Source organism: Cheilinus undulatus, linkage group 1, assembly GCF_018320785.1.
Source record: "Cheilinus undulatus linkage group 1, ASM1832078v1, whole genome shotgun sequence".
NCBI classification, from domain to species: Eukaryota; Metazoa; Chordata; class Actinopteri; order Labriformes; family Labridae; genus Cheilinus; species Cheilinus undulatus.
In genome coordinates this window covers 37,352,056-37,376,571 of record NC_054865.1, presented here as the reverse complement: position 1 = coordinate 37,376,571, position 24,516 = coordinate 37,352,056, and the positions used below count along the sequence as shown (strand labels likewise).

At 39.9% G+C, this 24,516-nt stretch overlaps 1 protein-coding gene across 3 annotated transcripts in view; it reads left to right on the top strand.

The window, feature by feature from the left end:
- sox6 (SRY-box transcription factor 6) overlaps nt 1–24,516 on the top strand; it is a 154,742-nt gene that overhangs the window by 17,371 nt on the left and 112,855 nt on the right. For 2 of the 3 annotated variants that reach the window (XM_041786059.1, XM_041786038.1), the window contains exons 2-3: nt 3,423–3,492; nt 12,836–12,887. In XM_041786059.1, the coding sequence (XP_041641993.1) occupies nt 12,853–12,887 (35 nt within the window). In that variant the 5' untranslated portion in view covers nt 3,423–3,492; nt 12,836–12,852. The remainder of the gene's footprint in view (nt 1–3,422; nt 3,493–12,835; nt 12,888–24,516) is intronic. The other variant, XM_041786049.1, reaches the window with a different exon arrangement.

Sequence of the window (24,516 nt, the reverse complement as noted above, 5' to 3'; positions counted from 1 at the left end):
ACACACCACTGCATTCAGGTCTTCCACTGATCAAAGTAGTGCAGTAGTTCTTGTTTGGACAGTTGTCTCAGAACCTATGCGGTTCTTTTCTTAACTTCTGACACTTAAAATGTGTTCCTTTCAGCACAGATTTGATCTTAGGAAAAAGTCCCATGGTGCTAGATCAGGAGAATAGGGAGGATAATCAAGCACTGGGATATTGTTTTTGGCCAGAAACTGCTTAACTGAGAGGGTGGTGTGAGCTGGCACGTTGTCTTACTGAAATATAAAAAAACAATTATGTCTCTTTCTTCAGACTTTTTATCACAGTTTTCTAGAACCTGTTATAGTGTTGATTTACCTCCACAATTCTACCCTTAATGTCAAAGACAACAATCAACTTGGCCTTAAATTTGGACTTGCTTTGTTGTGCTTTCTTTATCCTTGGTGACAACGGTCAATGCATTGACTGCTGTTTTGTCTCAGGATCACAAATTTGCTTGCATTTTCCTTTTGATCAGGAGTCAGAAGTTTTGGGATAACTTTGGCATACACTTTTGTCATGTTAAAATTTTCATGCAAAATGTGCCTTACTGTCTCTTTATCAATGGAGACTATTTCTGCTATCATTCTTACACTGACTTGTTAATCATTTCAAACAATTTGTTCAATTTGTTGGATGTTTTCAGAAGTTTTTGATGTGCATGGACGCCCAGAACATTTTTCATCCTGGACATCCTCTCTGCCTTCACAAAATCTTTAGTGCCATTCAAACACATGTGCTCGTGGCATGGACTGTTCCCCTTACACCTCAGTTAATGTACAAAATGATTTGCCTGCTGTTTTGTTCAATTTCACCAAAAAAAAATTCAAGTTACTACATAGCTCTGCTTTTAAGCTAATTATTCTCCGAAGCCTTAGGAAAAACAGCAGTTGAGCCTGCATACCCAACCTTTAATATATAACACTCAGTGTGGTTTGGTTTTATCCTCATAAGCGCTGTCTCATTATTTAACAGCAATACCTTGTATGTCTTAAATCTTGCTGATCTCTTCTTATTCACATAAAAGTAGTGTTTTATGACAAAATCTCATTCATCCCTTTTAAAGCAAGTGGCTATGATTATCTCACATGGAGAAATTTTAAAAAGGGTTGTTTGGCAGTTGATCTCTTACTATGACACCTACCCCTCAGCAGTTTCAAGCAAAGAATAACAATAAAAATATCACATATTCTTCCTCAGATTTCTGTTCATTTTTGTGGCTCATAGAAGCATCATGATTAATTTCAGTCTGTTTCATAATGAGCTAAAAACTTCACACAGGAGATTTAAGCCCTGGAAATGTCACAATTTTAGATCCTGCATCTCTGTGAAAACTTTCTTTGCAACAAGTGCATGTTTGCTCTCCTTTAATTTCTCATGTTTTAATGTGTGTGCATGTGTGTGTCTGTGTAAATGACGTAGCTCTGACTCGGCAAAGGGAGAGAAAAGGCCACTCTTTGACAGAATTGCCACAGGTGGCCGTGAGCTCTCTGCATCCCTGCTCCTTTGATGCCAGCTCTACTGCTCTATTTGTTTTTTTGTTTCCAAGGGCTAAACCTTGTGGAAAAAATAGTCCTTGTGCCTCTCTTTGGCTGTTCATTTGTGGCCTAATGGGGCTCATTTTCCTTATAACAGTCTTTAACTTAAAAACGAAATATTGGATAACATGCTGGTTAAGCATGTTGACAATCTGTGAATAAAACTGTGGTTAAACCAATCATTTGTATTCGGTTTGGACTGGGATTGTTTAATAAGTCCCTGATCCTCTAATTAGGAGCATGGAGTGCCTGTTTTATGTTTCCTGCCTGTAGGTCTAACTCACAGCAGGAAAAAGCTGCTGCATGCAGCTACAATAGGCCAGTTGACACTGACTCTTATTACACCACAGGGATTATTACATTAGCTTCATTAGAATATCATTTGGGTTCGCTCGTTATTTGCAATTATATATTCCTTTGTTTTTTCCTCCCGCAGACAAATAATTGACTTAAATAAGCAATGAATAAAGAATGCATTCCTCCCATTCATTATATACCTCATTGTTCTCAATTTACATCAGATTATGAATTCAAATGTTAATGTCGTCTCCGTGTAATTATTAGAGCGTTGTTTAGGAATTAAGCCTAGAGTCAGATGTTTGACAAAGGCTGCTTTATTAAATAACCATCCATGTAGTATGTGGTTTATCCAGCAGGCAGAGGTTGTTGTGTAGACTAAACAGCCACAGATATAACTTAATCATGTGTGTGAGAAGGAGGCTGCAGCTGAAGCAGAGTCCTCAGCAGATAAATAGTGTGTGTTTAGCATCATTTAAGAGGCAGCAGTAGACTTTAAACTCTGAGGTGCTATTCATGTAACAGCTTCCAATTCACACAGGGTTCACCTGGGTCCACTCTTCCCAATTGTCACCTCCAGCCTCAAGGCTAACGCATTCATACCTGCCTGACTGTGTCTGTCTCACTGTGTTAGCCCTCCAGCCTCCCACGTAGCAGACTCAGTGCTGACAACAATGCAGTGGTAGTGGGTACTTTATCTGCTCTCGCTGTTGGTGGCGTACTGGCCCCTGCGATAGGAGACTGTGGGGGCCGTTCTGCAAATTAGAGACAGATCAGTTAAGCGTGACCTTAAAAAACCCTTGGCCTTGTTTAATTGGCAGTACTGAGGCAGACTAATTGTATAAATCAGCTCGTAATGAGATCTTGGCTTATTATGAAACACAAGATAATGTGAGAAAATGAACACCAATGAGCTTACAGGGTTTTCATCGCTCAGGCTAGATGGTCAGATCAGTGATTTGTCATTACCTGCAACTGTGGGTGTGTTTAAGGTGGAATTCGGCTTTGATGATGCCGCAAGCACTTCTACTATACGAGAATTTCCTGGTTATTTGTGTTTTTTAAAAAGGTCCAACTTCAGCAGACATGCTCAAACTAGCAGAGCAGGACATCTAAATAAAACATTAAGAGGCAGAGTTTAAAGAAAGAAAGCTAAATTAAATGAAACGACTGCTCTTTAAATACATCAAGTTAAGACAGAAAAATGAGGTAGTAGAGACATGGATTTTAAACACACTCTAGGATGGATTTTCATTGGTAGGGACTGGAGGTCAGACACTAACAAAGCTGTGGTACAGTAGCTGTGCTGTGGAGACTCTGACCCTGAGCAAACAGTCACCATGGCCCCAATTCTCTTCCTCTTGTTCTGTCACTATTTGTTCCCGTGTCTGTAAACACAGTTATCTAACAGCCTTATTCAGCTCAATCATGCTCCCAATGCACAGGCAGTAAAACAGACTCTTTGATTACATCATTTAAAAGCTTTGTGAAATTTTCACATTTATTTAGTACCTCAAGGACACACTAAAAAGTCCGACTCTGTCTCCCTTTTGCTTACATTTCAGGTTTTTACATGAATTCAAAATCAGCCGAGCAGTGATCGCTGGAAGCTGGGGATTGAGTCTTTCAGTTTTTGTAAGTATCAATTTGCCCCTTCAGCTTTTTTTCCTGTCGTGCCACGTGTCTCTCACACACCCCTGCTGTCTCACACCCACACAGAGCACCTGCATCAAATGAGGTGGACAATCAGACAGGCACACAATGTACGCACAAATAGACAGCTACTATAGATAGGCTCACTTACAGCTGCCACTGACAGACCTTTGAAACATAAATACAGATTAACGTTGTGCTTTTTGTTGCAGTTACACAGATTCTTTTTTTCCCATTGTGCCATTCTTTTCATTTTATTGCTCCTTTTTGTGTTTAGTAGCTATGAAGATAATTTAAGACTAGAAGAACCAACTACTTGTAGCTGTAATACTTGAGCGGTTTTTATGAGAATTCAATTGTGACATTAGTTAAGAATGAGGAAGTATGATTATTGTTAAACCAATAAGCTAAGAAATCACCAAAACTAAGATAGTTTGAAATAAATTGAGGCTTATTTGGATAAACTATAAAGATTTCAAGCAGAAACTAAGGTGTTAATATTTCTGCACCATAATACCTACAGTATGTTTCAACTACATACTAATCCTGCAGGTGATATTTAAACACAGATTTATCGTTTTAAGACATACTCATACCAGACCTACAGTACATCTAACTCATGTAGGAGTAACAGCTGTGTATGACTCAGTTTGTACATAAAATAAGTCTGAAAAAGAGTCTATGTGAAAAACTCATACTGTTGCTATGAAATGTGTCATTTAGCTTTTAAGAAGCAGAATAGAAAATACTCTCGTACCCACTGCATGAATAAAATATCACTGTTACAATCTTTACTCAGCTGCTTCTCAGGCAGGTTTTCTAATAAAAATGTATCTTAGATATTAAGCAAATAATGATGAAGAACTTAGTTGATATTTTTCTTTTCCTCCAAATGTCAGTTGGAGATATGACAGACATCATATTAATGTGGCTGAGAGGCTCTTCAATAACAGCAGGGAAAAGGTCTCTCTGAATTCAAAGTTCATGACCATTTACCATTGTTTAATCACGCCGTTTCACACGGCTCGGCGACTTCTGCTCAGATGAGCCTGTCTCATTGAGAGCAGTGTTGCGTCTGCATGCTGATTTGGAGAAGTTAGATGTAAAATGGTGGCACTGACAGCCAGTCATGTGTGGTGTGACCTCGCTGATGAACATAAATGGGGGATGTAATTATTCAAACAATGTTAAAATCAATTTATACACTCTAGGAAAGGACAGGTATGTAATACAAACAGACAGTAGTGGCATAAAGATTGAAGTAAATTAACAGAGCTCATATTTATCTCAGTTAAATGTAACTTTAAAGCTACTATGTGGGTTTTTTAGCTGCCTATAAAACAGACTGAAATTAATACTGATGCTTCCTATTGAGCAACAAAAGCAACTAAACTCTCAACCTCAAGATTAATTATTTCTATATAGTAATTTTTAAGGCCTGAAATGACTGCTGTGGGGTAGGAGTAACATGAAATGTTTTGCTGTCTTGCAGGATGAGCTTTTTTAGAAAAAAAAAAAAAAGAAAAATCAGTACCTACACATGTATATGACAAACTCAACAACAACAAAAAATATATATATACTGCTTTGTCCACAGGGGTCTATATAATCATCACAAACCAAAGGTTTCTCACAAGAGCGTTAACCCTCTCAGACCCAAGCTGTCATACATGACAAGGAGACAAATGTTACAAAAAGTTAAATAACTTTTGAATCATACATATTGACCACTTACATTTTTTTTCCCCATGGAAACCCTTTGTTTTGCCATTCTGAAGACGCTTTGTAGCCCTTTGTAGCCCTCACTGATGCTTCTCTAGTGAGCTTGGATGTTGGGTGACTTTCCAGGGCCTTTAAAGATTAAATCTACACCAGTTACTCCGAAGTTGAACCTCCTTTAACCCATTTTTAATCCAGTTTTGTTTGTTTCTGGTGCTAGCAGCTAATGCTATCGGCTATATTGTTTTGTCACATGGGCTGTGACAACCAATGGCAGAGTATTCTGCTGTCACGTCATGCTTTGCCAAACTCCGTGTTTTTACTCTCAGAAGACTGCCTGAGTACTGCTGTTGGAGGGAAAGAGAGACAGAGAGCCTGTGATGTGGCCCTCTGCATCTCTGCAGACATGAACTGCTTTGAATAATGGCACAAATTCAGCCAATTCAAACAAGCGCACAGACTTTTTTTGTAAATATGTGAATATTTTGAAGACTTTTTGTCACAAAATGATTTTTCCCCCTTTTTTTGTTCCCAAGAGATGGGGGAACAAGAAGTCTTAGTCATTATTGTTTTCTGTGTGGCAACCATAAAAATCTTTAAGTTTTAATTTCCATTTATGTTTATCTTTTATCTTTACAGTCCCATAACTTTTTTTTTTTTTTTTTAATTAAAGTGACTACTGCAGCGCACATATTCTTAAAGCCCATGTTGTCCTGAAACAAAGGATGTTTAGAGCTTGACTGTGCTTTACAGGGTTGATGTTTTACAAGCTTTTGAAGACAATAAGTCCAGGTGGGACAAAATGGTTAAAAAAAATAGCTTAAGACTCAGAGGGTTGAACATAATAACAGATCTTTGACTGCTAATACCAGTGAATAAAGTCACCTGTAGGAGTGAGCAGGAACTTGGAAGTATAAGGACAAAAATCCAAAACCTAACCAGTTTGGAATAATCTACTTAAAGAGGAGTTTTCTCTACTGACCCCTACTGGTCAATTTCAACACAGTCCTTCTGAGGTAGCTCATCTTCTGCTGTTATAATGATTAAGACGCAACACTCACCTGACTGTTATGATAGAAAACCTCACAATAGGCCCTTGAGGGTTAAAGCTCATCACAGTCTCACACCTCTGAGACCTTAATCAGGTCCTTACACAATTACGACTCCTTTCACCTGCAGGTCTAATTAATCTCAAACACCACAGAAAGTAATTAAGTTTGTGTGGGGAGCACTTATGCAAAAAGTTTATACACTTATTCAATGCCATTGAGAAACACCTGAGAATACATCAGACCATTAGTCTAAACCAGGCATACACTTTTTGTTAGTGCGTGCCATTTATCTAATAAACAAAACAGCCACACAGTCTCACAGCTCTCAGCCTTGTATTGATGGACCCACTCAAAGGGAGGATGCGCAGGGAGCCATTTTGTCTAAAATTAAATAAACAACACTTCATCGTAAAATGAAAATGAATAACCTTTGAATGGTTATTCTTCGTCTATTATTTCTCAGACGAGCCTCTTCAGTCCACTGACCACAGTGATTATGGTCAACATGTTGCTGAACAGAGAGCGCTTGACAAAGACAGCCTAACAAAGATTTTAATTTCATCAGCCTCAATTACAAGCGAGGATCCCAGCGAGGATATGAAAAACTAATTGTTGCACATGTCATTAAGTGTTGAGAATGTGGAGAAGCTGCCAGAACTTTACCCATCATCCTAAACTCCGCAAACAATTAATTACTGCACTCTGTATTACTCATGAATGACCTCTTTTACAAGTGCTTAAACTAAAATATGCATGTCGGCATTTTAAAAAGGTGGGCTGTTGTCTGGCCTCTCTTTGCAGTTGGTGATTAAGTATGGCCTGTGTTTAATCACATGGCAACCTCTGAGTCTTCTATTATTATATTTATCTGAAGGTTTGAGGGACTTTATTTCGTACAAAGAAGAATAAAATCCTAATATGGACTTGGCTGCTGTCTTCCTCCTCAAGGTATGTTGTCTTGTTCTGTAGGGCAGAGTTTCACCCAGTCGCTATAAAGTGCAGAAAAGAGGACTAGAGCACATGCCATTAATCTTCTTGCTATCCCAGCTGTGGAAAGTAATGCATAACTAAAAGTCCGGTAAAATGAATTAATGATTTCAACCATGAACTTTTCTCCCAAAACACCATGAATCGTCTCCAGCTGATAATGCAGCGCGACCCTGGAGTGTGAAATCCCTGTTGCGTTCAGAGTAGCCAGTTAATTGATTTGCAAATTATTTAAAGTTTGTGGTGCCCAGGGGAGTGCTAGGCTGTAATGACAGCCCATTTGTAAGAGTTGGAAAACTCTTCTCTAGCAATCAAGTATTAAATTGTAACAGTGAGCTAACAATCATAATCTGAGCCCAGGAAAGAAGGATGGTGTCCGGAGTCATGTTTTTAGATAAGTTCAGCCAATTCCATGATAAACTGGAATGTTAATCATAAAAAAAGAAAATAAGATGTTGTTTATGTCTTTATAAGCATGAAAACATTTTTACAACACTGACTAAAGTTGCAAAATTCATTGTTTGTAATCTCTAAAATGCTGTTTTTTTTCCCATACCTCTTGCTTGACACACTCAGGCTACTTCAAAGAGTAAATCTGAGCCTTAAATTGGTGGTAAATGTAGATTAAATACATTTAGAAGATTTGTTATGATAAGACCTAGATCAAGAGATAGCTGGTCATCCTGTACAGAATACCACGAGGCTCATCTGGCAGCACACACAGTGTATGTTTCATAGCTTTTTAGCACAAGTTGTTTGATCTCTGTGTTAATATCAAGGAGCCTCTAATCTCAACCCATTAGCAACTGCTGTCATTCAGACACACGGTGTCGGCCTGATTTAAATAAAATGAAATGAAGATAGTTGTTTCTGGTCCCCTGGCTTCACTCATTGCCATAAACATATGCTCTGTGCCCCGCTTCTTTCCATCTTATTTATGACTTTAATTTGTTGTGTGGGCTGCGCAAGAAATCAAATTTAATCCAATCCTCCCAGGGACCCTGTCATATAATAACATGGTAATTTCTGTGTATCCTTTTGAAAAATGAGGAAATTAATTCTTCCTGACATGTTCTAATTATTCCAGTGTGAACGGCGGATGGGCTCCCCTCCTTCCTCCCCCCTTCCCCCCACAGCCCCCTAAGTGTCAGTTGCCGACGGGTGGCGAGGTGCTAATGCTGACCAGCAGCGCGTTTAATTTGAAACATGAGCAGACACCTTTCAACACACCTTCTTAATGTTGGAGTGGCTCACACAAATTAATTCACTACTCATCTGGCAGCCCTGACTGAGGTGTGTGTGCGTGCAAGACACTAAGTGTGTATGTGTGTGTTAGAGAATGGGGGAGGGGATCAATTGGACACTTGTGCCATTAGTAAAGGTAACATACAGTGTGACTGGGTGTGTGGACTACACCGTGGGTGTAAATGCATACATGTCAGTGTGTGTGAATGCATGCTGGACAGGTAACACTGTATTTTATGTGACTTGATGTCGAATTGGCATAAAGCTATCTGCTGGGATGTAGGGATTGCTTGGACAGCTTTTCCCCCTATTCCAAAACAAACAGCACCTTTTCACACATCCCAGTTTTCCACAGAGAGAGCAGAGACACTCATTTAATTAGAGTGTTATCACCCAGTCTTTAGCTTATCACTTCAATATGCATAGGGACTCTACAGGCAGAAATAATGTGGAACAGTTATCTTATGTGGCTTGTTTGGAGGGTAAAATTTTATTACTCTTTTTTTTTTAAACAAGCATTTAAGTAAATAATGAGAATGTCAATATTTGAAATATTATATCATCTGTCTGGTTATAAATATATTTGGAAAAAACTTGCATGCCAGCACTGTAAGACCAAATAGTACAAGCTTGTTAAAAAATTAGTTGTGTTAACTTAGAAATACAAAATAGTTATTTCTGCTGAAAAAACTCATTTATAGTTTTAAGTAAAATGTACTCTATAACTTTAAATATTTGTCACAACAGTACTCAAATTATCTGACATAATTCCTTAATCTGCAGGGTATTCCAGAATGCATTTGCCATTAGACGCTGTTGCATCATGAGTGAAGTTACTCACTAGGTTAGAGAAGTCCTGCCTGTTGGGATCAAATTCAGCACTGCATGAAAGGTGTGCAATGGAAGAGCATTTCCTGATCCAGAGTTCACCTTTGTGTCCATTACTTGTAGACCTTTAAGTAGGTATAACTTAGGTGTAATCAATGTTCAAACACATATTAAGGTATTCCTTTAACATGATGTTATGAATTGGATTTAACACATAATTTTTGAGCATATAAAAGTTTCGACATGCTGGTTTAAAAAGTTATCTACTAAAATTAAGTTACTATAACTTAAAATGGCTAAGTACCTGCTACTTAACAAACTGTATTTTTCAGGTAGTATTACATAAAATTTGAAGTATAGTGAGGTATGATGTTGTGTAATAGCAAAAGTGCCACTATCATGGCAAAAGTATTCAAAGCATTCAAAGTATTTGTCTCTGCAAATCCACAGCTATCCATACATTCAGAAGAAATGTGTTTCCACACTAATTACAGTATCAGAAGCAGCTCAAGGAAGGAAAAGATAAACAAACTATACTGAACTTTGGAGTTGGCTTCAGACTGTACAACTGTAATTGATTTGGTGTGTGTGTGTCCAGTTTGAGTGTGTTGTCTCTGGGTCACAGAACAGAGAGCTCATAGCGTCATGGTCGAGGAGAAAAGAGCATGGCTTTGTGAGCAGTGGGTGGGTCCCCCTCATGACTCAGAAACGGGAGAGGCGTCAACATGGCCGCCTAACCCATGAGGATTAAATTGCCCCCCCCCACGCACACACACCCTGTAGGGTTAATCACTGCCATTTTGGATCCATGCAGAGTAGCGAATGCACTCTCCATCAATGTGGAAGAAGTGAGACATAAGCCACCACACTGCTGCGGCTCTGTGGGCAGATCTGCTTTATAAGCCCGTTTCCACTCTGTACAATAGAGTGTTTTCAGAGTGTGTTTACTTGCCTTAACAATGTTTGAGTTCTGGATCAGTGCAGGCTCTCGCTCTCTCCTTTGGATTTTACTTCTTTTCCTCATATGGTTATGGTTTAGGGATATACCAAGTAACCCTGGGTGCAGTAACTGCTAGGATACATGTAGCTAACTTATGTGTCTCGCTGTGCGCTGCTCTCTATGTGAGCTTGTTAATGACTGAAGGCTGAGAGTGCCGTCCTGTGCCAAGACCCACATGGCTGTTGGCGGTGCATTAAATCAGCAGTCAATTTGACTGGAAGTTAGAAATCTGGGCTAGGTTAAAGGGATGTGCTGAAGCTGTGTTAATAGCTAGCTTGTTGTCCATATGGTACTGCTTTAATAGAGCACATTTGTTGCAGATGGTGGGAGACTTGGTTTAGGCAGAGGCAGCTCTTGGCAGAGGCTCATTCTTCGAAAGGGCCGCCGTGCTGCTCGGACTGGTCCAGGCCAACTCAGTGATGTCTGTCCTCCCTGCTTCTCCTTCACAAGAAAGACTGCCCTTGAATTGTGGCCTAGCCTTGATTTAAAGACATGCTTTTTTTAAGGAGCAAATACAATGTGGCTCAGTCACTTTTTCCTTGAGTTTGGTCATTTTCTCTCCAAACCGCACCTTTGGAGGCTAAGTTCAGTTGTTTCTGACCACAATGGGACTTAAGACAGCAGGCACAGCTGAGGAAACACAAGCACACAGGGACTGAAAGAACAAGGCTAATGGAAGAAGACCAAAGATAAAGATAGAAACTGAGCAGAGCCTGATCAATCTCATTTCTTCTTCTGCTACTTTATGCTTTTAACCTGTGGACTAAAGTCCCAGACAAGCACACATTCAGACATTAAAAAGGCTGCTCTGTTTATCCTTTCATGGGTTATGTGTCAAACAGACTTTCTGCATCAAGCTATCGGTTCCTCTTCCTAATTTCCGAGCAGAGGTTTGCTGTATGTGAATGTGTGCTGGAATTTGCTTGCATGTTCTGAAAGTTCAGAGAGATTCACATTTGTTTTGGTGATTGTCTTAGTTTGTGTGCGCCTGCCTCAGAGTATGTGTGCTTTTTGCACTCAGAGAAGTGAGGAGACACGCTTGATCTGCTCTGCACTGTTTGACGGTTGTTTTCTCACGTTGTCACTGGCATGGTGTGCTGTGCCGTGGTGATGGTATTATGTGCGCTGGGCCCAGCTGAGTGCAGAAAAGAGCAGAGCTGCAGCGCCCCCAGCTCTGCCACTCCCACCTCCCCAGACACCTTATTGTGAGAAAAGTCTCGGCTGAGCCCTCTGGGCCTCGTGGATCTGCTGCCTTGCTAAGTGCTGGCCAGACTGAAAGGCACAGTGTCCTTGGGCCCGGCTCATTCTTTCCATTCTCTCAGAGGCTTTGTCTCATAAGCCACAAGAGCAAGGGGAATAAATGCCAAATTACACCCATGTCACGAAAACTTAAGGTGTTTAAGGCCTGTCATTTTCTGTTAGAGTTTGTGTTATTCATAATGATGTGCATAAGAGTGTATAATACAGGATATGTTGAGAAATTAGTATTTTTCTTTCCATTTGTGTTAAAAGTGGTGATTTTCACAGTAGGAAATTTGATCTACAGCCTTTAGAGCTCTTGAATGCAAAGTTATGAAATTTAATAAAAGGATGGTGGGGTGCTGAAATGTTGAGGTGAAATGACTTGCTATAATGCTGAAAATATTTTTGCAAGACATCCCTGCCATATTTTAGTGACTGAGCATCTTTATTAGTCTAGTTGAGAATCTGAGAGACATTTACATTCAGCCACGGAGAAAAGCTCCACTCACAAATCTAATCCCTGAAGTCCCATCTTATTTTTACCACTTTAAACAAGACCCATGGAAGCTCTAATCAATTTTCAACCAAACTTAACACAATCAAACTGTGTCTTGTACAGACCAATTACATCGGCTAATGGAAACCTGTTGTAAGTCATTTTTAGCCATGTGTCTCCACTATTTTGTGGGCAAGGCTTCTGAACGACCCCTACGAGTGGTGACATCATGACCACATCCTTTTGCCTCATTGACGCTGCAAGTCCTAGCTTGGGTCCCCTGTGGCTGGGCTCCCAGAAGCCACAGCACCCATCGCCACACATGGGCTGCAGCTGGACCACCGTTAGGTAGTATGAAACAGACCCAGGCTGCAGCGGGATCTGTGGTCACAGCGCTGGATGTACATGTATATATCTGTGCACGGCCGCGGAAAAAAAGACTGTATAGAGATCAGTAGGCAGAGTTTATTTGATGCAAACATATCATCAGGCTCTCAGTGCAAACCGATGTTGTATGCAAATCCACTCCCTGGATGGAAAGAGGTATAATTAATGATGTCAGTTCATAAAAAGAGAGGATGGGTTGCTTGCCATATTTCTGCTTTAATTAAAGACATGCCTTATTATAGGAGGAAGATGTATGCTCTATGTGTTTTTCTTTTTTCCTCTTTCTTTTCCTCCTCTCTTTTCTTCTTCTTCTCCTTGATTATCACTCGTTTCATAGTGAAAATGGTTCTCTGTGATTTCTCCTGCCAGAACCCCCACACGCTGACATGGAGGGCTTTCTTCGTAGCAGCTTTTTACTGAGGTTAGTTTCATTTCTGTTGTTGCCATTAAGGATTACAGGTCGGGCTAACAGGGGTGGTAGCGGACTAACAGGGGTTAAGCTTTCTGACACGTTGTTAACTTTAGACTTTGTCCTGTTGTGTGTATTTTTGTGTGTGTGAGAGTGTGTATCTGTATATTTGAACATTGTCAAACATGGATTATGACATATTTACCCAAGCGCTGTGTGATGATTGTGTTCATGTAGTGTGTCCTGACTGGCATGCTCACCCTGACAGCAGACAGTCAGACTGAAAGCACACATCAACAACTAAAGGGACACATGTAGATGAGCTGTGTCCTCTTGTTTTTTTCTTCCTCTTCCTTTCACAGCAGATCAGGCTTTCTGTGTCTTTACCCAGCATGCTTTTGTCTGACCACTTTCCCCACTCACCCCCCTTTTTTTAACACCCTAATCAGGGATGTTGGGGTGAGGCAGTTGCTTTCTTCTGATGTTTCCTGTTGTTTTTCGTGTTTGTATTCAACCTAGCATAAAGATTTACATTTTTGTCTTTACTCTTCCTGTGATTCTAATTAAAAATGTGTGCTGTCATTACACACAGAGAAAGTAAATAAGAGAGTGTATTTACCATTGGCTCCTTTCCTAGTCAACCACCTTCTCGCGGCTCCAGTGTTGCTCCCTAATTAGGGTTGGCTCATTAGAAGCCACAGCAGCAGCATCTGCCTTTCAAAGCTGCTGTCAGCCATACTTTACTAAAGCTAATGAATCCTCTTTGATTTCTTTTTCAAAAGGTCACTTATTTGATTAAATTAACAGCATTTTTTCCCTCTCTGAACAGTCGGGGGCATTTTAAAAAGAAAGGACAATTTGATACCATTACTAGTCAGAATGTCCTTCAGGAATTCAATAGGAAAAAATCTCTTCAGAATTTAATTTTATTTTATATAGCTTCGGAATTTAATCATACTTAAAAAAAAAAAAAATTCCAGCACTTATATGCCTGGGTCAAATCCTTTCCTCCTCATTTCATAATATTTAACAAATTGAATGAGCAATTTCTCACATTTCTATGAACTATTCGAATTAAATAAATCTATCATTTAATACATGACTTACACTTTGCTACAATTAGAATAAATCTATTTCATGTGGTATATCTGCTATAGTTTGACAGAGGTTATTCAGGCATACAGCGGGTTAAAAGTGAGCTGCCTAAGCTTATTTCCGCTTTTGTTTTAGGAGTAATTGCCAGAGTGAATGAGAGCATTTAGCTCTAAACACCTGTCGAAACCAGATTGAATAACTGTAAATTTCAAATAAACTGCACCAAGCACTGTCTGCACTGTATTATGTGTGCTGCAGCAGGTTTGCATAGTGAGGACGCCTGGAATATGTGTAATTCTCCAGAAAATATACTTCATCAGAAAGGAAAAAAAATAGAAACGTGACCTTAGACCTTTGCTGCCCTCTCAACAATTTCCCTTTGTTGTCATAGCTGCAAGAATACACTGATTATTCTAAGTAAACACATTATTGTGCCGCTAATCCACATCCCTCTGTCAATGTCTGTTTTAATTAAGCGAGCAGAGCCAGTAGAAAGATATCACGCACACTGGCTGCAGATTGGAGGCCGAAACAATCAGGCCGAGATTAAAGGCAGGCTTTGCTTCAGGGTTAGCCCTTTTGCTTGGATAACACTTGTGTCCTGGAGTGGGCTGTTTTGAGGGGGGAGGGGGTAAAAGGATAGAAACAAGGGATGGATGTGGTGCTTAGACATTCCTCCAGTGAAGACTCCCAGTATCTTTTCCAAACTAATTTAAAAAAGGTAAAAGGGGGCTTTTTAAAACTGCTCATACAATTCTGCTGTAATGTGCAGATGTTATTGACTTTTCATAGTGTACTGCATATTTCAGTTGCACACCGGATGGACCTTTCTTTATTGTATTGACTCATGAGTTTGGTTTTGAGTCAGCTATGCAGTACACTGAGTTTTAATAGCAGTAAAAGAAGCTTTCTAACCGCACCTGATTCACGGCCAACATAAAAAATGCATCAAACTTTAGGAAAAGTTTAAACTTAATATTTTATTAACAAGTCAAGCCTTTGTACTGTTGCATGAAAATAATGCCAGTCTGTTTCAAACTCCTCAAACAAAGGCAAAAGTTCTCTGAACTGCAGTTTTAAAAAAGGCTCAGTGTCTGTAATAGACAAGCATTGAGGCTCTGTTATTGTAAGCCTCACTGAAAAGATGTGTTTTCATTTTGCATAAATTTTTTATGTGTTTATGCAAGACGTTTAACAGGTTTTTGTTTGTGTATCAAAGGGACTGAAAAAATGAGAGTGAGTGTGAAGGAGAAGGGGAAGGAAGAGAGAATACAGAGAGAGAGAGCGAGAGAGAGCAAGAGAGAGAGAGAGCGAGAGGGAGAGAGAGCGAGAGAGAGAGATGTCTTCGGTCTCTGTCTGCTCCCAGTGGGCAGGACCTCCCCTACATTTCTGCCATTATTTGATGTAATGAAAGGAGAAAGTGTGTAACATTGAGATTGTTAATTAATTTAGTCTAACAAGATGAAGATAAATGAAACCCACTGAAGGTTGACTAGGCTAAGGGGCCCACTTAGCATTTTCCTGCCCTCGAGCTCAGTCTCTCTCTCTCTCCTTTACAATGGAGCACGGCTAATAGGTGCAGCACCGTGTTTGTACAAACCTGCCGAGCACTCACACAGTAAGTTTAGGTGTGGAACTTTAGAGAAAATATTTTATTTTCTCCCCTCTATTTATCATCATTTTCTGTCTGGGATGTTTTCAATCCCAAATGACTGGGCTGGGTTTGTAATGAAGTTAGTTTTGGAGCACAGATATGCAATTATCTAATTGAGTTATCTTGACATGTTGGATAAAGCTCAGTTGATAAACATGTCTGGTAAAGTGAACTGGTTGTTTAAATGCATGTATGAAGCCTGGCTGAGGGGTTAATATTAATTACTATGCTTTAACCTTTGCCATAGATGCTATATTTTTTATTAAAAGGAGGTTATATAAATGGCCATTTTCTCCAGCAGCTCTGTGGCCCCATCACATGAGTCCGTGTGACTCCCAGCCTTTTACTAAATGAATGCTTCTTCTCTCATGCAGCTTGGAAGCTGTTTGAGCGCCATGACAGACAAAAAGCAGAAAGGACTTTCTTTTTTTAAATACAAAGCCAGACAGTTGTCTTCATCTGGAGCCGTTACAAGCAAATCAGTAGTCTATCAAGGTCCCTCCTCAGTGGACACTTTGTACAGGATCTTCATGGCAGCACAGACCAATCATTATGGCCCTCATTCTTTAGTCCCGGAGTTCTCAAGTCATCAACAATGGGTTGTTGATTGTATGGAAAACACCAGAACAATTATGTCCTCTGTTTTGGTGGCAGGGCGGCATTTTAAAGTGCAGTTCTCGATAATGGCCTCATTATTGTTATTCTTGGGGCAGGCCTCAGGAGAGAGGAGTAGCTGCTTGCAGTACGTCATTATTTCGTAAATTTTCGATTAGCTCATCATGCTGTCTACTGGCAAACAGAATCATAGCTAATTAAAAGTGAGCAGGCGCTCTCGCCTGTGACTTAAAAGGTAGCACTTGATAGGCTGCTAATACAAAAAAGTGGTAAAAAAGGAGGATTAGAGCTGTTACCCTGGTAACTCCAACTTCCATCTGCGAGGGGAACAATGAACTTGTGTTCCTCCACCACCTATGCTTGAAAAAAGAGAAAGCAAGGAAGTGAGTGTTTCTGAAAGGACAAGACCCTTTTTAACAACAAAGTGGGATCCAGGCCTAATAGGCTCTGTAGTGTGAGTTGTTAGGCGAGATCACTGGGGGATAGAGAAGCAGAGAGGTCAACATGTAATCCTAGGACAGTGAAGGTCATCTGAGGTTTTTACAATAGCACGTTATGTCCTGTTTCAGTTTGTCTGTAAAGGAAACATAAGGAAACATAACCTTAACTTTGTCCATTGAAAAGATTCTAAAGGAAAACTAGACTGACAGAAAAGGCTGCTGGTAACATGTCTCACTGCGTTGAAGGGGGTAACATGCCCCACAGCCAGAATGTACACATTCCCTCAGCTGATTAAATAAACACAAACAAGATGCCAAAGAGTTGGACCAATTAGGCGGAGCTGTCAGAAGCTGTTGGAATTGTCTCTTGCATCTTTCTTACTGATCGAACTAAAGTCTGCATCGAGTTCTGGCATCTCTGCTCATCTGAAAAACAACATCAACTCGAAAACCACCTTAATATTTAACCAATGCAGCCTTGCCTTGCACTAAGCATCACATGACGGCATTTTTCTGCTTCTTGTCGATTTTTCATTTCCATTAAACAGCCACTGATATTATACTGAGTTTAGATAAAGAACTAAAAAAAAAACTAGAGATTCAATATGAGTAATTTCCATAATGCTCTTTATACTTGAACCAGCATTAAACAAATTCTCAATCATTACAAAAAATGTTTGATGGGCTCAAAGTTAAGAGCTGCTTAAGAGCTGCTAGACAGGAAAGAGACGTTCAGGCACTAAAACACTGCTGACTTAATATGATCCATGACTGTGGAGGAACAGTATGTGTTTCTCTTTGAGTTTTATGTCCCTTATTACAGCTGCAATACGTCTGCTCACATTAAGCTAATTTATGGCCGAGGCCAGCGTAACAGCAGTACAGGTTAATGAATTTGGCATTACTAATTAAACGTTATTGAGGGATGAATATGAATCCTGTGGATGGGTGAGGAGGAGCGGGATGAGAGGAGAATGGGACGGGGGGGAATGTCGCTCTCCTGCAGTTCTTACTTTGGGTTGCGTTCAGTGGGTGTAAAACATGAGAGGAGAATGTGGGGACAGCACAGGCTCTGAGGTGAAATGGAGGACAGCGTTATTTTAGAGCGGTTCTCTGGCAAAACTTTTGTAAATCACATGCTTATACTAAGAAAATGTACAAATAAGATTACATGTAACTTCACACAATGTGTTTGAAAATAAAGATAGTGGTTAAGGAAAGAATACCAACAAAAACAACAGCATACTACTAGCTAAATAAAGAGCCACACTGATTAGACATGCTCATGTAAGCAGACTACAGTTCTGCTCGGTTCAGCAAAGAAGAAGCCTCTTTTAACAAAATTGTTGTCAGGTAATTACTTCAGTCACCTCTTGAAAATAGGAATTAAAAGGTCACATAACTCACTCTACTCAAGCAAACAGGGTTAATTGTGACTATGTGGAATACTGAGGCATTACTGAACTATACCCTGACGCACACGCTCCACCATCAGGGTACAAGCTTGGAGGAAAATAACAAATATTTTTCCCTGGAAATTTTTATCATACGCCTTTCCATGTTAGTAACATTTTTATTATGCAACTATATTTCACTCTACCAACCAGGTTTTCATTGTGCTTTATTGTTCTTTTTACTCATATTTGTTCTTTTATATGTTCTTTAAGCCTGAGTGGCACTTTGGTCGATCATGGTTGTTAAACATGTGTAAAGTAAATAAAGTGATAACAGCTTCAAAGAAAATATAGCTTTGCTTTAAAAGTTGATAATCTGTTTGAGGGTTGTTAAACAATTAAATTTATTATTTTCAATTTCTTACTGTTTTAAATGGTATTGGAAAATATTGCACAACTATGTGATGTAACTTCACACGTACAGGTAACATGAAGACCTTACAGACTAAACTTGACAAGGGAGACTAAAAGAAAAAGAAAAAAATGAGTAAATTAGAGAAGAGAAAGAGAAACTATGCTATGTTATTAAGAGTAGTTTGCATAAAATCTGGTCTGAAAGTAGGGACAAGTTGCCCAATTATTAATCAATTCCTCTTTCTGTGTTCTCAGGTTAAAACATATTCTTTCCATGTTGTTGTTCACCAGATCTAGCCACTCATCTACATTTGGTATCTTCTTTTTCCAACCATTTCCTGGTTAAGCAATTTCTACATGCCACCAACAGTATTCTTAACAAGTGTTTATCCTTCTTTCTCCATTCAAGTTCCTGAAAATCTACCTGATCCAACAACTTAGAATTCAGGGGCATTTTTCTTACAAAGACAGTCTCTAATGTCTTATGAATTTTTAACCAAAATGGAACCTAAGCAGGGAAACTCCAAAATATGTTGAAGTGGTTTGCTTGTTTCAGATTATATTTCTGTTGCTGCAGTGAGAGGCTGCAGTGGCTTAACCAAAGTGTGCTGATTGGAACATTAAAAAATGTGATCAATTATAATAATAAATTTTATTTATAATGTGACTAAAGCTAATAAATGCACTAATCATGGACCTAAATCAATTGAGATTACTTCTTTAATGTTGGCAGCTCCAACTGATTTTTTATTTTGCAGATAAGCTGAGTGACTAGTATCAGATTACTTAAAACTAATGCACTGAATTGTTAACCTCAAAGTTATAAATATGCTACTAAAATAACCAGTGATAAATTATTTCCTCTGTGTTACAACAGAAGTGTTTTTAAAATCTTGTACATCTTCTTAGTAAAAACGGCTGCAGACAGCCTCTCAGCTTCCTTTTTACTGCCAGCTAGTCTGAGCTGCTAATGGATTACAGACATTTTTTGGTGCTTGTTGTAATGTTTCATGTGTGTATTGTTAGTGTCTCGTGTACTACGTGAATGGTTTAAGTCTTTTTTCTTGCTTGTCTTTTCCCTCTCACTAGCGCCTCTACACTCCATGTCTGACACACTCTCCCTGAGAGCTAAGCCTTTCAATTTAGATTTCAATTATCATGTTAGTTTTGTGATTAGACTTTAGTCCTCCAGGAATCAGACCTCTCTGCTCCTCTCTATTCCACTCTATTCCACTTCCCCTGCAATCACATCCCATCTGATGAATTGCGCATATAATTACGGAAGTTATTGAATATGCAGATCACTGTTGACTCTTGGTGTGCGGTTTATAATGCATCAACCCTAACTGTATCTAACAAGGGTCTCTGATAAAGACCCACTCTGATAATGAGAGAGGGCCAACGTGTGTTATTAGTAAGAGATAACAGACACCACAAAGCCTGGGGCTCAATTAAAACAAGGCCACGCTGTAATCTGTGTGTGTGTGTTTCTGTGTTTGCATGTCTGTGTGTGTGCCTGAGCAGCACTTGTGTTGGGATTTGGCACTCGGCACAGTACGGCTCTGCCATTACAACCAGCCCAGTTCAGTCCAGCCAGCCAGTGCACAAGGTGTTTATGAATCAACCAACATGAGGTATTTCCTCCATGTTACACTATGTTGCTACCATCGTCTTACACCTCGTCCCATGATGCAATCCCTTAGAGTTTTTCAAGAGCAGGGAGTGAAGCACTTTACAGGCACACCCACAGGAGGAGGGTTGTGGGAAATTTTGAAACTTTTGATAGCTTTTAGAGAGCTTTCTTAAAACCTGGCAAAGGGAGAAAGGTCTCTCCTGCAATAATTTCTGCATTTCTCAAGCAAAATGTAGAAGATTTGTTATAGTCCCCCTCAAAAGGTCCAAAACTAATACTCTTTTTTTTCCCCCCACATAAAGCTTGTCTAATGGGGTTTCTCTAAAGTTTCACACACAATTAAGAATACAGGGAAACGGAAGAAAGCAAGTCCTGTATTTTTAGCCTGAGCTTTAGTGATGTAGATGCCATATATAGCTGATATGTAGGCTGATCCCGGAGGGCTGGCCTAGTGACAACGGAGGGGAGGGTTTGTGGACTGCAAAAAGTCTTCACAACACAATCTCAAACACATAGACAGACAGACCTGGAAACATAACAGGAAATATCATTGTTTTATGTGGCACATATGATATATACACTTATTTTGGGGTAGCTAAATTTAATTAAAGTCATTGAATCACGTTCTTGTCTGTATCGTGACACTTTCTGCATCTCTGGCAACTTGCGTGCAACTTGTCAGCAGAGGCCTAGATATCATAGTTCTTTACATTAAGAATTTTGCATATCCATACTTAATATTTTATGTAGATATACATATGTGCATGAAACTACTGTTTAAAAATATGTTTTGTACTTTTTAGGATTTATGTAAAACATATGTTGTATCTTTTAAGTGGTCCACTTTTTGCCTGATCATGTCTTAAACATTTCGTTGACATGCTTTTTAGGCTTTGCAAACAATGATCCCAGGACCAGAACATTTTTATTCCCATGTCAGTGTATAGATTTGAGCTTAAATGATCCCTCTTTGCATTTTTTATTTGAAGCAAATGAAGAGCAGTGTTAGTTCACGCAGGACAAGGTAGTCATACACTGAGCCTTAATCAGTTGACTGTCAGCTGATCCCAATTATCGCCTCCCAGCTCCCACAACCACTCACAGCTCCTTCTATCAACACATACATATAACATGGTGTATTTAATTATGACGTACTTCTCACTAATCCCTGCTTGTATTCATGCCAGTGCACCACCCTGCCGCTGGCGAAGCTCAACCTCCTCCACCCCAGCATCCTCCTTTTATAGCATAAAGCTTGTTGCACCCTCATATTCAGATGCATGCTACTATGGATTGATTGCTTTTAAACTAATTTTATTGTATTTTGTACGCATTATCATAAATGTATCTATCCATATTGGGGTTTCTAACTATGTGTTCCCGGGAAAGTCAAAGCATGCTGCTTGACTAACCCAAGGACCACCTTTTGAGCAGAGCCTTCTCTGCCAAGCTAAAGTGTATAATAAAATGGTAAAATAAATGACGAGAGTGTTCCTGAATGAAATGCAGTTTTACTCTTATTATAGCTGCTTCCTGCACCTGACACCTCTTCATGAAAAGTGCAAAAGTGTAGAGAAAAGAGTGGCAACCTCTTCCAAATTGTTAATTTCCTCGCTGAGATATGAAAAAATGAACATTGTAAATGTTTTCACCAGCTGAATGCCCTTAAATCAGCCTTGCAGTATCAAAAGAGACTGGTCTGGAGCTCTGTGTTGTGACATGTAACAAGCTAACTCCTCTGTTGCCCTACATTCTGTGGTCACAGTTGCAGGTATTAGAAAGCATGGCTGATGCTGGATCTCTTTCACTGTCATGGCTGTCTCTTGTAATTAAGACTCCAAGCAGGCTTTCAGCACATGGCACAGTGGCACTTCCCCTGTACTCACTTCTTTGTATATTATTAGGTTAATAGGATTGAATGTGTTTACACCAACTGTTAGCTCAACCCGAGGTCAAAAAGGTGACTTAAACTTTGTTAAGGGGCTTACACAGGAGCTCAAAGAGCATTATAGCGGCAGACTAACGAAATGACACACAAACAGAAACACACAGCTTTTTTCTGCATGTGTTCAGTGTCAAATACCTTGACCTTCTTTGGACGTAAGGAAAATTCAGGGGAGCATGATGTGGCTGCTCTTTACTGTAAAAAGTGTGTTGCAAGTGCAGCGACCTTTGTCAGGTTACAGCTATTGTTTACAGACTGGTTACACACTCTGCAGGCTGTGAAAGACACATCTGCTGCCTTCAGTGCAGTGCAGATACACAGCCAGCACCGAGGAGTTTGTGTTTGTCTGTCACTATCCTCTTATCAGATATTTGTCTGGCCTTCACTCTCTATTTGCCTTTCATTCTGCTTGCTTTGTTTATAGAAATTTATCTCAGGCAGATTGATAAAGTGTCCAAAAAACGTTTCACATTTTGCGTCTTACACAATGTCTGTGTGTGCATTTCTCTAAGTGTGCTCCTGTGTATAAATTTAATATCAAATGAATATACACTATTGTTCTCTAAGTTTATTTTCATAGATAGGAGGCTGTGATAAAGACATTTTCCCATTATTTCAGCCTGTTAGCATTTTGACAAGTCACAGCAGGAACTGTTGTTTCAGTATAAAATTGTAGGTCAGCTCCACAGAAAATTCCCATCAAGCTTTAAAAAACCAAATATAAAACCATATTTGTTTAATGCATTTTTGATTGATTCCCTGATTGAGATTCAAAGGGTGGTCATAAATGTTCAGGGACAAAGGCTCTCTTTGTGTGAAAGGGGCCCCAGTTGAAATGGAGGAGTAGTTTGAGATTACCAGATTATTTCCTACTCGCCAAGTGAGCGAGCCGAGCCGAGCCGAGCCGCAGCCCTGCGACGTGCTGAGCTGTGCTGAGGCTGAGCATAATGAGTGCGGTGGCAGGGAACCACAACAGAGCCGGGGCAGAGGCTGCCTGGGAACCAGAGGCCCTTGGCCCATAGCCAAACACACACACACACACACACACACACACACCCACACACAAATCCTGCTGCACACTTGTGGCTTTTTAAGAAAGCAATTTAGTTAATGATTTCATTTTGGAGCACTGTCATGATGCATGTGTCCTCCGAGTGTGCCAGCAAATGAATAAAAGAGAAACTATCAGAGAAGAAAAGGTAAACACAAGCTTCCCTGACAACCACAGAGAAAAATAACATGCAACCGAGCCGCATGTGGCATTTGTTGTGAACACAGCACAAAAATTTAGTACTAGATTGTGGTATGTCGATGTCTTTTAACTCCTGGTATGTCATGCATCGCTCTGGACAAACGCATGAGAGTTGAAGCACAGTATGAGTGGTGAGACACATGGTTAGCAGTGAGGCATTCTAAGTTTTGGTCAATTTCTAATCCACTACAGTGCCCGCTCCCCTGGAGTGGAAGTACAGCACATTTTTCTGTTCAGCCATGTCTGTCAGCCCTCTGATTTTATTAGGGCTATGTTTCACATTCATTTACTCAGGTTTTCTCAGTGCCGGCCCATGAATGAAACCATCTTAGCATTGCTAAAACAGCCGCTCGTACATGTCTTCTGTGAACCAAATTTTGGGGCAATTACTCAGATCAGTGGCTGGGGTTTCTGGTTTTTGCCTCTCAGATCTCATTTTTCTCCAGCCTCTCTCTTTTTTTTGTATCAGCTGTCAATCACTGGAGGTAACTTTTAACCACCTCCAAACAGAGCTGGGTGCCAGCCATTCATTTAGTCCTTCACTTTGGCTCGGCTTCTCCCCATCCGACCTGTCAGAATGACACACACTGTTGACCATGCTTTCTATTCAGCACTGGCAAATTAATTGGTTTCAGTGGTTTAAATCAGCAATCAATGTCAGTTTCCCAACATAATAAGCCTTAATCATAAATCTTTGAGGTGTGGCTTGCCTGACCCCTATTCATCATGGCTCTGCTACATGGCCTCATCTGGGTGTAGCAAATGAACTACCCCTGTTTTGATTTTCCAATTGACGTGTCACATGAAACGTAGCTTCTCTTTCTCCCCTCCCAGTCTGTCCAGGCCCTTCTTCTCACAGTCCCAAAAAAACACACACACACACACAGAAAGGCCCAAAGACAAAGAGGGAAAAGAAGTCCAGTTGTCACAGGGGGGAGAGACATTTGTGTGCCTTCCCTTGTGTGAGTGCTCAATGAATAGCATTAATTTATTCAGAATTTGAAATAGAAAAGGACAAAAAACTGAAGCATTAGAGGTGGCTCTAACTGTAGCTAATGAGCTGTTGTCCTCTCAGCCCCTCGAATAACAACAGAGCAGCTTAATTACCACAGCGTTGGAGGTAATTTTCTCATTTCTTCCCCTTGCTACTGAAATCTATGTTTGGGAAGAAAACTGCTTTTCTTCCAGCAAATTTGCCA